Source organism: Suricata suricatta, chromosome 2 (genome assembly GCF_006229205.1).
Source record: "Suricata suricatta isolate VVHF042 chromosome 2, meerkat_22Aug2017_6uvM2_HiC, whole genome shotgun sequence".
Taxonomy (NCBI): Eukaryota; Metazoa; Chordata; class Mammalia; order Carnivora; family Herpestidae; genus Suricata; species Suricata suricatta.
Window position 1 is genome coordinate 31,688,596 of NC_043701.1, and position 12,467 is coordinate 31,701,062.

At 40.3% G+C, this 12,467-nt stretch overlaps 1 protein-coding gene and 1 long non-coding RNA gene across 4 annotated transcripts in view; one reads left to right on the top strand and one right to left on the bottom strand.

Annotated features, from left to right (window-relative positions):
* The window catches only part of CTTNBP2 (cortactin binding protein 2), a 154,948-nt gene extending 144,342 nt beyond the window's left edge, over positions 1-10,606 (top strand). For all 3 annotated transcript variants that reach the window (XM_029924452.1, XM_029924458.1, XM_029924467.1), the window contains 4 exons: positions 2,689-2,752; positions 4,477-4,609; positions 6,030-6,125; positions 9,520-10,606. In XM_029924452.1, the coding sequence (XP_029780312.1) occupies positions 2,689-2,752; positions 4,477-4,609; positions 6,030-6,125; positions 9,520-9,765 (539 nt within the window). In that variant the 3' untranslated portion in view covers positions 9,766-10,606. The remainder of the gene's footprint in view (positions 1-2,688; positions 2,753-4,476; positions 4,610-6,029; positions 6,126-9,519) is intronic.
* LOC115279961 lies at positions 6,508-10,666 on the bottom strand. The gene is made up of 3 exons (XR_003903597.1): positions 10,649-10,666; positions 9,155-9,304; positions 6,508-6,874 (listed from the first exon to the last, which is right to left on the bottom strand). It is a non-coding gene; the product is annotated as an uncharacterized LOC115279961 (long non-coding RNA).
* Positions 10,667-12,467: the final 1,801 nt, after the last annotated feature.

Here is a 12,467-nt window from a genome sequence, read left to right on the forward strand (position 1 = left end):
CTACTTTCTCCTCGAGGGTTTTGATGGTTTCCTGTCTCACATTCAGGTCCTTCAGCCATTTTGAGTTGATTTTTGTGTATGGTGTAAGAAAGTGGTCTAGTTTCATTCTTCTGCATGTTGCTGTCCAGTTCTCCCAGCACCACCTGCTAAAGAGGCAGTCTTTTTTCCATCGGATACTCTTTCCTGCTTTGTCAAAAATTAATTGGCCGTACATTTGTGGGCCCAGTTCTGGGTTTTCTAGTCTATTCCACTGGCCTGTGTGTCTGTTTTTGTGCCAATACCATACTGTTTTGATGATGACAGCTTTGTAGTAGAGGCTACAGTCTGGGATTGTGATGCCTCCCGTTTTGGTTTTCTTCTTCAATATTACTTTGGCCATCAGGGTCTTTTGTGAGTCCATACGAATTTGAGGATAGCTTGTTCTAGCTTCGAGAAGAATGTTGGTGCAATTTTGATGGGGATTGCATTGAATGTGTACATTGCTTTGGGCAGTAATGACATTTTCACAATGTTTATTCTCCCGATCCATGAACAGGGAATATTTTTCCATTTCTTGGTGTCTTCTTCGATCTCTTTCATAAGTTTTCTATAGTTTTCATCATATAGGTCTTTTACATCTTTGGTTAGGTTTACTCCTAGGTATTTTATGGTTTTTCGTGCAATTGTGAATGGGAGCAGTTTCTTGATTTCTCTTTCTGCTGCTTCATTATTGGTGTATAGGAACGCAACTGATTTCTGTACATTGATTTTGTACCCTGCAACTTTACTGAATTCATTGATCAGTTCTAGAAGGTTTCTGGTGGAGTCGATTGGGTTTTCCATGTAGAGTATCATCAAAGAGATTCAATATAATGGAAAATCATCTATAAAAAAAGATGTAAGTTTTCATTCTGACAAGATAGAACATATTTATTTTTGGTGTTAGGCCTATTCATTTTGCTTTGATAATAAGGCAATCAACAATTACACAAATTACAAATGTCTTCCCTAAAGGAAATCCTTACTTGAATAAGATAGAAAGAATGTTCCAACCTCATATGTGTGGATTTGATATATCTAATTACTTTTAGGTCTTCAGGAGCCCCACCCCCACTGTACTCTGTTGTGTATAATTTCATGGCAACTTTATAGCAGTAGAGTTGCTAAAAAAGAGAATATTATGCCTAAAATTTTGAAACCGGAAAAATTGCTTTTGTTCATTAATGTATTTTCATACTTAAGCTTGATTTTGTTGATTTTTAATATTAATACATGCTGGAGTTTTTATAATTACCCCAGGTGTAGTCAGTAATAGTGATTCTCTTTTTAATGACTGAATGGAAAGTTACTGAATAAAATGTTTAAGGTAAATGTTGCCATTATCCCCCAGAGTTCGAGTGTTCAACTCAGGAAGTAAAATCGTTAGACTCTAGCCCCCTAGTATGGCCTGCAGAGTGACCTTCTGTAGCAGAGACTATACCTTCCTCTTGCTTATCCCTATATATATTGCAAAAGAGCTCTAAAATGAGTATTATCCTCTCCAGTTCCAGGTAATAAAACAGGTTCAGCAACCGTTGGCTATGTGTCCAGATCACCTCTTCTGGAAACATGGAGATCTTGTTTCTTGCGAGTCCAGAGCTGTTTTCCTCCATCCATGTCACTTTAATCCCATGGCACATGGAATAATCCATAAACACTCAGGAGTCGTCCAGGCGCTTCTCTCTTATTTCCAAGTTTGTTACAGTTTCTATAGGATTTAAAACCAGCTTCTTGCTTGAGCCAAATAATTATCAATATATACTTTATAGAGTTGAGAAAAATCAATAAAATGAATATGAATTTAGAGCAACATTATAGAAATAAGTCAAACTCAAAACTATCATGTAAAATATTTACAAGTTGAAAACATTATAAACTATTTTGTTTATATTGAATAATTATACTCTGGAACATGAAACTGTATTTGCAAGATTAATAAAATTGTGTGCAACCACAGTGTACATGAACATCAGCAGATATTTATAAAATTCATGGGCCAGTGGTTAGGCGAATAAACCACTGATCTGTTAAGTCCCAAAGACTGACATACCTCTCTGGTTTCTTCATGTTTTATAATGGTAAAGTTTTTTCCTAATAACTTCATTTGATAGTGTTTTTGATGGCATTGTCTATAAAAATAGAAACCCCTTTGCATTCTGTACAGAGAAGTAGGGATGATCGTAAATTTGGTAAGACCCAAGCTCTTTTTAACCTGACCTAAAATACAAAAGCTATGATGTCAGGTCACAAGCTTCCGGAGGCAGGAGCCAAGCCCAGGTGCCTGGATGGTGACTGGGGAAAGCCACGAAGCCACCTCTCTGACAATGACAGCAGAAGTACGAAGAAAGAACTAGTATAGAGATGGTCTCTGATGACCTGCTCTTCATGAGCAGATATATGTTAAATTCAACTTACTTTTCAAATCATTCTTTAGGGATCATTTATACAATTTTAGAAGAGGGGCCATTCATTTATAAAAGCAATGCCTGGGCCGGAAGCCACATCCAGAGCCACTGCCCTGAGGAAGAACTCCTCAGGAGACAGGATTCAATCCAAAAACCGTACCCAAGTGCAGAATCCATAGTCTGTTTCTTTTTAATACAGAGGTCAAGATGCACAGGTACAGTGATTCATTCTACTGATAATTTTATTATCTTTTTCTTTAAACAGGTATCAGAATTAAAGCTCTGTCTCAGGTGAATTGTAACAGGAATGCTTCCCTGTCAAAACAAAAGTAAGTTTCCCTTTAACTTGAAGCAGATAATACATGTTCCCATGATTTGTGCATCTATAACACTGGTAATATAATTTTTTTAAATCAGAGGTCATTCATTAAACTGAAATCTAAAGAATTAACGGTAGGAGAATTTTCCCTTGTAAATTCTTTGGTTCACCTAATAATCAAGTTGACATAAAACAGATTACCAGAAGAAAAATGAATTTAATTTCACATGGAGGGGAGCCCTGAAGATAGGAGGGCAGTTGGGGTATATGTGCCATCCTGAGCTAAGGAAGGGATAGGGGCCTGGGCAGTTCATGGGACATGAGACCCGATGCCTGTCCTGCCACGCAGATGGGTATTTCAGATCAAAGGTTATCTCTGGTAAGAGCACTTTCTGGACCTTTCTAAATTCTTTTAGGTACTGAAGGGAGAGGTTCAAGTTTTCCTTGAGGCATCTGGGTCTTGACTTATCAAAATAACTCACGTGCCAAAGTGACACATTTTGGGATGGCATATTCTCCCCTTCACATGAAATCTAAAAAAACATGTTAAGCTCAACATAAAGCCCTTTTTGCTTTTAGTTTGTTGAAAAGGTTAGAATTATTCTTGGCTTCACTTTTTTATCTAACTTGATCATCATTAATTCATTTGACATAAAGATCTGATAAAACCCTGCATTTGTGGACTTTTAAACGGTCTTTTTTGTTAAATACTGGATTTGTAGAAACTTGCTTTTGTGCTAAAAGTGATCATTTTATCTTCTTATGTTGCTTGTATGGAATTGTTTCAGCTTGCAAATTTTGAGGTACAAAGGACTGGCTAATGATAGAATAGGTGTGTTGTGGTGGCTTGTAAGTAGCTCTCCATGGTAACCCAATACAGGGTGTGCCCTGTCACTTGACAGGTAACACTTAGAACACTGGTTAGCAGAATTACAGAAACGGGGTGTAAAGAGAGAGAAGATTAAGAAGGGAAACCACGGGCACCTGAGTGGCTCAGTCAGTTAAGCATCTGGCTTCAGCTCAGGTCATGATCTCACGGTTCGTGGGTTCAAGCCCCGTGTCGGGCTCTGTGCTGACAGCTAGCTAAGAGCCTGGAGCCTGCTTCAGATTCTGTGTCTCCCTCTCTCTCTGACCCTCCCCTGCTCGCGCTGTCTCTCTTGGTCTCTCAAAAATAAACATTAAAAAAATTTTTTTTTAAAGAAGGGAAACCATATCACATGCTTTCTGCCAGGCGCACTGCTAACTCCATTATTTATATCAGCCTATATGAGTTTCCCAGTAACTCTATATATAAAGAATCCATTACAGCAAAGGGAACCCAGAAACTAAAGTGTTAAGGTGCAAAAAAAAAAAAAAAAAAAGGTAAAAGAAAATGTGACCCTTGACCTTGTTGCTATTAAATGGTAGAGCCAAGTTTGAAATTCCTATTTGTTCTAGGGTACCACACTGCCCCCCCCTCTCCCATAGTATTTTAGAGTCTAGTTTCATCTAGGCTTGGAAAAAGGAAACTAGAATGTTGTAAACCAAGTGGATTTCTCCGAGAATAAAATTTTATCTTACTGAGTATTTTGGGTTGCAGTTACCAAAATCGTAGGAGAGTGAGTTGTACCATCAAATGACATTTTAAAATCTTTTTAAAAGGATATTTAAAAACTCTTTTCATACCCCACACCAAACCCCCAAAACTGGATTGTGGTTCCCATTTTGAAAAACTCTTTCTGAACTTTGTATTAGGTCTTTAGAGCATGACCTATCACTGACATTGAATTTGGATCAGAGACTCTCTCTGGGCTCAGATGATGAAGCAGACCTTGTCAAGGAACTTCAGAGTCTGTGCTCCAGCAAATCTGAATCTGATATAAGCAAGGTAAGCGGTACAAGTGGGGGAGGACATTGACTGGCTCGCCCAACAGAAGAGAGACCTTCTGGGGGTTTTTTGGGGTTTGGTTTTTTTTTTTTTTTTGAGAGAGAGAGAGTACTAGCAGGGGAGGGGCAGAGAGAAAGGGTGACACACAGTCCAAAGCAGGCTCTGAGCTGTCAGCACAGAGCCTGAAGTGAAGCTCGAACTCACAAGCAGTGAGATCATGACGTGAGCTGAAGTCAGATGCTTACCGACTAAGCCACCCCAAGAAGAGAAAATTCTTAGAGCCACATCCCAACATTCAACCCTGAAAGAAATTCCTTATTGAATAGTGTTTAACGCTCTAAATCAAACCATCCTTTCCTCCAAAATGTCTTTCCTGTAATAATGGAGTTTTATTTAGTATAGCCTGCTTTTTGAAACTCTTCTGAAAGTCCTGAGGTTAAAATTGCATGTTGATTGTATTAGCACAAATCACACTGATGCATTCAGGCAGCACTAAGGTTACACAGCCTTTCTTCCCTTTTTCATTTTCCTAAGGTTGGCATATCAGTCATCTATCAGAGAGCATCACAGCAGATTCATGTAATAGACGCAGGAACAGCCACAGCTTTCCTTACAAATAAAATTTGGGGGCACCTGGGTGGCTCAGTCGGTTGAGTGTCCGACTTCTGCTCAGGTCATGATCTCGCAGTTCGTGGGTTCAAGCCCCGCGTCAGGCTCTGTACTGACAGCTAGTTCAGAGCCTGGAGACTGCTTTGGCTCCTATGTCTCTCTCTCTCTCAAAAATAAATTTAAAAAAACCAAACAAACAAATAAGAAAATTTGGACTGTATAATCCATATAGCCATACCCTTTAAGCTGTGAAAACTGAGCTCCAAATATAGAAATCGGTGACCCAAGTTCTCAAAGGTGATTTCACCAGCATCAGGCTCAACCTGTTTTGGGAGTTTCTCGCTGCAGCAAATCTACCCAGACTTGAAAGGGAGACAAGCAGGTGGTTATAATGTGCAGGTTCCACTTAAGGACTCAGCCCTTATATCTGCACAGTCCTGATCTCTAGGCCACAGTAGGACTGGCCTTCTTATTTAACCTTGCTGGAAAGGAGGTGAAATATTTATCCACAGGAAAACGAAGGTAATGATTACAGTCTTACAATTTTATATCCTTTCTTACCAAGAAAGATTTTTTTTTCCTATAGGGCTCATCTGGCCATCTTCTTTTGATTTTCTTTTTAATAGACTCTCTTCCCAGAGAGGTTATTTCTCATGCATTTTCTGGTAGTTTCACTTAAAGACTTCAAGTCTTTGTTTTTGTGAATAGTACAGGCCTGGAGGGGGTGTTCATACAGCTCTTAAGGATGAGAGAAGAATGGGTTTTCTGTAGCGACTTTAACTTGTGCCTTGATAAATTGTGTATTTTCCAGATTGCTGATTCCAGGGATGATTTAAGGAGGTTTGATAGTTCAAGAAGCAACCCTGCATTTTCAGCAACTGTTAATCCAAGAATGCCAGTGTCAAAGGTAAGTGCCCCTTTCCCTGCAAAATGTTACAGAGAAACATTCTTCTCAAAAGACCTCTAAAATTTTGGAGTCTTCCACAGTACTCCTTTGTTTCATTCGTGTATGCTAAAACTTCTGCCTGGGTTGTTCCATTTTAAGATATATTTGAAAACCTTTAAGATTTCCTGCGTTTTGGAATGCCAAAGGGCTAAATAATGTAAAGATCTATTACAAGTGAAAAAAAACCTTTTTTTTTTAGTTTTTTTAATGTTTTATTTATTTTTGATACAGAGAGACAGAGCATGAGAGGGGGATGGGCAAAGAGAGAAGGAGACACAGAATCCGAAGCAGGCTCCAGGCTCCGAGCTAGCTGTCAGCACAGAGCCCGATGCGGGGCTCGAACCCACGAACATGAGATCTGACTGAGCCACCCAGGCGCCCCAAAAAACTCCTTTTTTAGTTCAGTTTCTTGCCATAACACACATTGGTTTCCGTGAGATACTTTCCTTTAAAAAACACGTCAGAATGGCAAGTAGAAGAGCCAGAATTCCAGTAGACCTCATTAACCTCTCAAAACAACCTCTGATTGGTTAATAAGTGCCTGATGGTCCGGCCTGGTACTCCCGGGTGAACAGAAACAATAAAACTACTTCTTACCCAGTAGTTCCTCTGTGAGGATGCAGGTTTCAGTAAGAGGTGGTTTGCTCACCGAGCCGTGTCGAGTGTGGTTCACTTCCTGTTCATCCACTCCCGGGGCGGCTTACAAAGACCTGTGGGGGTTTGCAGAGAGCAGGAGTGTAAAGTGAGCATGGGGAGCCTTGAATGATTCATCCGTACCTGCTCTCCCCCTGCTTCGTTAGGTCTCAGTCCCAGTCATATTGGAGCTGCGTGTCGGGGAGGAACTGGCAAGGCTGAGGTCCTGAGTAAAAAATACATGACATGATCATCTGTGAGGGAAGAGCATGACCTTGCTGGCTCACTCTGTCATAATGTCTGCTCCCCTGCCCCCTTCCCCAGGAAGGAACATTGCCTTAAGGAGGTGACCTGGAGTCTGTTCAGGAGCCCTCCCTGAGCTTTTGGTTCAAAGCACATTTTTTTTAAGGGTTCCTTGTGGAGCAGCCCATGGAAAAACCAGGAAGGTCTGGAAGGAAGAACAGTGAATCACTATTTCTCCACAGGGTGAAGTCGCTTTCCTATATAAAAATAGTGACCGGCAGTAAGCAGCTGCCACTGTTAAATAGCTGATGGAGACCAGGTTGTGTGCCCCTCTTTCTGTCACAGGACCTGATTAGTTGCTACAGTAAGGTACTGTCCACAAAACCTAGTGCTGAGAGAGGGATATGCTCAGGGAGGCTTTTGTAAATGAACAAGTTTCCTTTTAGACGGTCTGGGCTCTTATAAAAGAACCATGGGGTGGTTTGATTTGAGGTGTCGAGCAAATGGGAAGGGGCTGGTCTGCAGGGCTAGGAGGTGTTTTTCTCGGAACCTGCCAGCAGAGGGCAAAGTAACACATCTGACAGCTTTCTGAAAGCTTGACAGGCTCATTGTGTTTCTGTATTTCGGATGAACTCAGCTAGCACTTCTTGGTTAGATGCCCAGTTCCTTCTGTTATCAGGAAGTATTTCTTCTTAAAGTAAGAGCTCTCTGGGCTAGTTGAAATCACTTTCAACAATCATCATTTGCCACAACAGAACTCCTTACTGCTCCAACAGTAAGGGAATGGAGTGGAGTTAATAAAAACAAACACATATTTAAATCACTGATAGGAAGAACAGACACTAATATATTCTCTTCTCATGAAAATCTTCCGCAAGCAAAAGTTCTCATCTTTGCATCCTGAAATCCACTTGATGATTTCTTTTTAAAACCCCTCAGTGCCCAGATGACATCCCGCAGAGGTCCTGATGTAATCGGTCTGTGGTGCAACCTGGACTTTGGGGTTTTTAAAAGCTCCCTGGAGATTGTGAATTGTAGCCAATGCTTAGAAGCACTGCTCTAAGACCGCTTTGATCTGTGGTCCTCTTTATTTCTAGATGTATCTTTAGAGGGGTTGATATACCTTTATGTAACTTACATTTACATGTAATCCACGGACTTCACCTTCTCCCTCCTGTTTACCTTTCACAGTCCTATACATCCGTAAAGATCCATCTCCAACAGGGGCGCCGGGGTTAAGTGTCCAACTTCAGCTCCGGTCATGATCTCACAGTTTGTGAGTTCAAGCCCTGTGTCGGGCTTTGTGCTGACAGCTCAGAGCCTGCCTCAGATTCTGTCTCCCCTCCTCTCTCTGCCCCTTCCCCATGCATGCTGTCTCTCTCTGTCAAAAATAAACATTATAAAAAAGATGTTTCTAGTGGAAAACACAGTTCTCCTTTGCTTTCTCCTCCCCAACTTCCCCAGCTAGAGAGCAGGGATTAAGGTACCCTCCTAGCTGCCAGCAGCTAGTCAATATTGAACCAATGAATTGCTCTGATTTAATACTAGTCTCAAAAAATCCCTGTGAATTTGTACAGAAAAGTGCTGCATATATAGTTTTAATTTTTTAAAGAAATAGTATCAATGCTGAACGTAGGTACACTTCATATGGTTAACCAACTTTTGGGCCTTAGTCCAGAAAGCACTAAGCACCAGCCTCTTGTACCTCTTAGCGTGAGAGAAAACACCTCAACACCTGTGCTTAGCAGCCAGAGTGTCAGGCCCATCACGGTGTGTATCAGTCACGTGCCCTGTTCTCACACTCCCAGTCTTGAAGGTCTAGGGCCCTGACTACCACACACCTTAACACTTCAAGCTCAGGGTTAGCTGTGGGGGAGGCTTCTTGTCACTTCATTTCATGTCAGCATTTCCCTTCTCAGACCACAAAGATGCTCGAGGGGGAAACCCTTTGCTCTTCATCACCGAGTCTGGGGGCAAACTTAATCCACTGTGCTCTCCACTTTAGGACAAGCACTAGAATAGGGCCTATGGTTTGTAATTAAACTGTTCATCAGTGCAGTTTTTGAGCAATTAGGTTTTAGTTTACAGGAAAGCAGAAAAGTTAGGGGACTTACCCAAGGTGGTATCATTGATTTTTGTAGAGCTGCCTACAGATAGGTGCTTTGATGAGTCCAATTTGGTGATTTCTTTGGGGCTAGGACTTCAAAAAGCTCACGTTGGTGAGGAGACTCGTGATTCACTGAGTCTTGTGACACACGAAGGGCCTGGGAAAAAATCAGGTGGTGAGTCTTTAGGAAGTTAGTCATTCAGCCTCTCTCCTCCATTGTCTGTGGTTTGGTTTTTCAAGAGAACTGTGTAGAGGGAGAAATGCCTACATGCTTGTGCAGACACACGGAGGAGGAAGAGTGGGGGCCACTGTTGGCAGTAGGTAACCATGTCAAAAATGTGACAAACTTGTTCTGTTTCTCTTGGCTTCCAGGAGGTCAGTCCTCTCAGCAGCCATGAATCTACGGAATGCAGCAACAGTCAATCAAAGATTGAGTTGGGTGTTTCAAGAGTTAAATCTTTCCTTCCTGTTCCTCGAAGTAAAGTCACCCAGTGTTCCCAGAACACCAAAAGAAGCAGCAGCAGCAGTAATACAAGGCAAATAGAAATAAATAACAACACAAAAGAAGAGATTTGGAACTTCCACCAAAATGAACAAGTTGAAAAACCTAACAAATAGGCCTGCCTACAATAGTATCATTCTTAACTTCTGTATATTTCACACAGAAACCAAGGACAACAAGATGTAAATACCTTTAAATGGAGGAAATGTTTCCACTGCAATATAAAGTATTAGTGCGGGACCACTATTCAATTATTTTGTAAAGCCTGTATTTATAACCAACGTTTTGTCTCTTTTTTTTCTCCCAATTCTGTAGGATTGAACTTCAATACCAAGTTTTCAAGTAGTTTTATAATAGAAATGTTGTAATAGTTTTAATCAACATGTTCAGGGGTATTAGAACTGTCCGTGTACTGTATATCTATAATATATGTATATATGTATATTCTAAAAAGTCCATGAACCATATTGAGTACATGTTACAAAATGTACAACATTGGCTTTTAAATAGAGATCATAACTCTATGTTGACTAGAAAGGGGCAATAACAAACCATTTCTAAACAGTTACTTTCCATTAAAAGCCATATTAAGTATTTTGCCTGTTAAAGTCTAGTTTTACATTTTAAATCTTTTAATGGTTAAATTGCTGATTGGTTGCATTACGTATATTTATGCATATAAGTTTGCATTATGATTCCTGCAAAATATGAAATTATATAATGCAATAAAAGTGTTATCTTTCTTACAGAAGTTTTGTACCTAAGTGGATATAACTGCAAATGCTTCAATAAATTAATTTAGAGTTAACTCCCTCTTCTATTTAAATTCTAGTAGCACAACTGATAAAGTTGACAATATTTTCTGGAAGTGTTTCTTTGAAATTACTAATGAAATTACATATACAACTCAAAGTTAAAATGCTTTGACACCAATAAAATGTTGGAGTGGTGAAATAATTTTGCAGCAGTTTCTCTCTATAGCTCTTTGTGTTCACTTACCGAACGTGTTCTCCATTTTGGTGTTTCACTAGCTGTTCACAGAAAGGCCCATTCCTGCTAGAAAGTGCTGAATAAAGGGGTGGCTGGGTGGCTCACGTCATGATCTCACAGTTCATGGGCTCACAGCCTGGAGCCTGTCTTCAGATTCTGGGTCTCTCTCTCTTTCTCTCTCTCTCTCTCTCTCTCTCTCTCTCAAAAGTAACTAAAAACATTAAAAAACGTGTTAAATAAAAATAAAACATTTAAGTGGAGCTCTAAGAATAAGGTGTTCACTGAACATCTTTTTCTCTCATAAATACCCCCCAAAAGTATGATTTTATACCAGAAATTAATAGCTTGTCCAAGAGGATTGTAAGCCCTCTCTTGGCCAGAATGGTTATTTACACTGAAGTACACACAGGTACATTGATACTATATTAAACTCTACTTTTGTAGAGTTAATATATAATAATAAATATTAAATACAGATATATCTGTAAGTATCTTAAAGTGTGGTTAAGATTACGTCACAGGAAATGAACTCGAGATCTTTCTAGCAGGAAGAACTCGACTGCAACACGTGTCAGCCTTCTGTCTGGGCTTCATCTTTGCAAGGTGGTGCTATACGGCTCACCCCACACACAGGGAAGTGTGTAGTGAGGTTGGGTGGGGGGAGGGACCAGGAACAGAGTGGGCGGAAGAAAGAGGCCAGGGGAAGTCTTAGTCGTCAACACAAGAACTCCTTTGAGTTGGACTCAAATTCTTGATGCCCTGGTGGCATTTGCTACTACTCTCAGGTGTTTTCACAGAGCCACTAAATAAGCTCAAAATCAGACACCAGTACACCTAGATTTAGGTGGCTCTGAAGGGCTTGCTCCTGCATATACCTAGTTAGATTATATCTAGCAGGTATGAGATTTTGAATTCTTAGGCACTGTGATTAGGCACCAAGTTTTATAGCAGCTGCTTTCCTGAAGATAAAGAATAAAGATCCTGTGATAGTCAAGCACCACAGAAAACAAAAGCAACTTTGAAATACATTACGATGACTTAGAGTGCCTCATCCTAACAGCTTTGTCAGTAAAATTCAACATATCCACTTTTTATAATTGGATGGCAGACTGCAAGATGTCTAAAGAGGGCATTTAAATGAAGGTCTCAAAATACAGATAGAGATCATTACTTTTAAAAGTAGACTAGAAAGCGTCACAGCATATCATAGTGTCAAAGTAAAAACGGTTTGTGAAGCTTTTGTTTCTGTTGTGTCGATGTGTGCGTGGGCATGCGGGGCTGTGATGGGAAGCACAGCTTTCTGGGGGCAATGCCCCAAATCTTTCAGAGTCAATCTGGTATAAGGGAGCCCAGTGGAGGGGTGGCATGGAGAGAAATTTTTGATGATCAACTGCCTGGGGACTGAGTGAAGCGCTGCCGTTTATTAACTCTGAGGTCTAAGACAGGTTAATGTCTTCACGGCAGTTTTCTCAGCAGGAGGAGGGTCATGACAACCCCATGAGTAGTCGGTGAGCATTAAATGAGGTCACACAACAGAGCGTTCCTCGTTAACGCCCTCGTTCCTAAGTAACGAACCTCACAACTCTGAGGCGTTCCAACATCCTTTCAAAGTATAATCAATTCACAAATACTTAGAGCTACATTATGAGCGTCCGATTTTAAACCGTCAGTATATGAAACAAGTGATAGAAACAACTATAAAATACATTAGGAATTTCCTTTTTTTATGTTAACTTGAATTTCTCCAAAATAATATCTCACATTTGGTTATGTAAAAAGAGAAGACAGATTTTATGCAGTCTGATTATTAGTGAGGAAAGATAGCCAA